Genomic DNA, 624 nt, shown 5'->3' with positions numbered 1-624 from the left:
CAGAGCGCAGCTCCGAGGACGTGGCACTGGCACTCACCCCGCATGCTGCATGTGGACGCCCTTGTTGGTGGGGCTGGCGGGCGCCGACTGGGTGAGGGAGGACGCGCTGAGGATGCGCTGCGGCCGCGCGTTCATGGTGGCCTGGAAGAGCCAGGGGAGCAGGACGCACGGTCAGCGGGGGACGCGCTGAAGCCACAGGCTGGGCCTTCCGAGCAGCTTCGGCCTTTTGGGGAGGAGACGCCACACCAGTGGGAGCGCCCTCCTCCCTGGGGCAGTGGGGCCCAGGGCTGGCGTCCTTCCATGCGGGCAGCAGGGCTGGGGGCTGAGGGCCTGGCACTGTGCCAGCGAGAGGGGCTGTGCCCTCCTGGTCCTGGCACTCAGGCGAGCGTGAGCCGAAGAAATAAAAGATGAAGGTGCCAACCAACTGGGAAGTGGAGCGTGACACTAGAAGGTGGCTCCTAAGGTTCCGCTCCAGCCAGGAGTGGGGTAAGCAAGTCAGCACAAGGGCGACCACACGGGGCACGGGGACGGAGCAGGCAGGGGCAGTGCGATTCGGTTGGCAGTGGGGGAAGCGCCCGGCGCCAAACGGAAGCTCAAATGCGTGTGTCGTGGCACGGAGACGTG

The 624-nt window shown here is 67.5% G+C and overlaps 1 protein-coding gene across 1 annotated transcript in view; it reads right to left on the bottom strand.

Annotated features, from left to right (window-relative positions):
• RPTOR (regulatory associated protein of MTOR, complex 1) overlaps positions 1-624 on the bottom strand; it is a gene marked incomplete at its 5' end in the record, with an annotated part of 106,061 nt that overhangs the window by 21,946 nt on the left and 83,491 nt on the right. Inside the window, one exon of the mRNA XM_015559764.1 lies at positions 38-141. Within this exon, the coding sequence (XP_015415250.1) occupies positions 38-141 (104 nt within the window). The remainder of the gene's footprint in view (positions 1-37; positions 142-624) is intronic.

The sequence above is a fragment of the Myotis davidii genome, unplaced genomic scaffold, assembly GCF_000327345.1.
Source record: "Myotis davidii unplaced genomic scaffold, ASM32734v1 scaffold211, whole genome shotgun sequence".
Taxonomy (NCBI): domain Eukaryota; kingdom Metazoa; phylum Chordata; class Mammalia; order Chiroptera; family Vespertilionidae; genus Myotis; species Myotis davidii.
The sequence above is the reverse complement of the archived record's forward strand: the minus strand, read 5'-3'. Positions and strand labels throughout refer to the sequence as shown.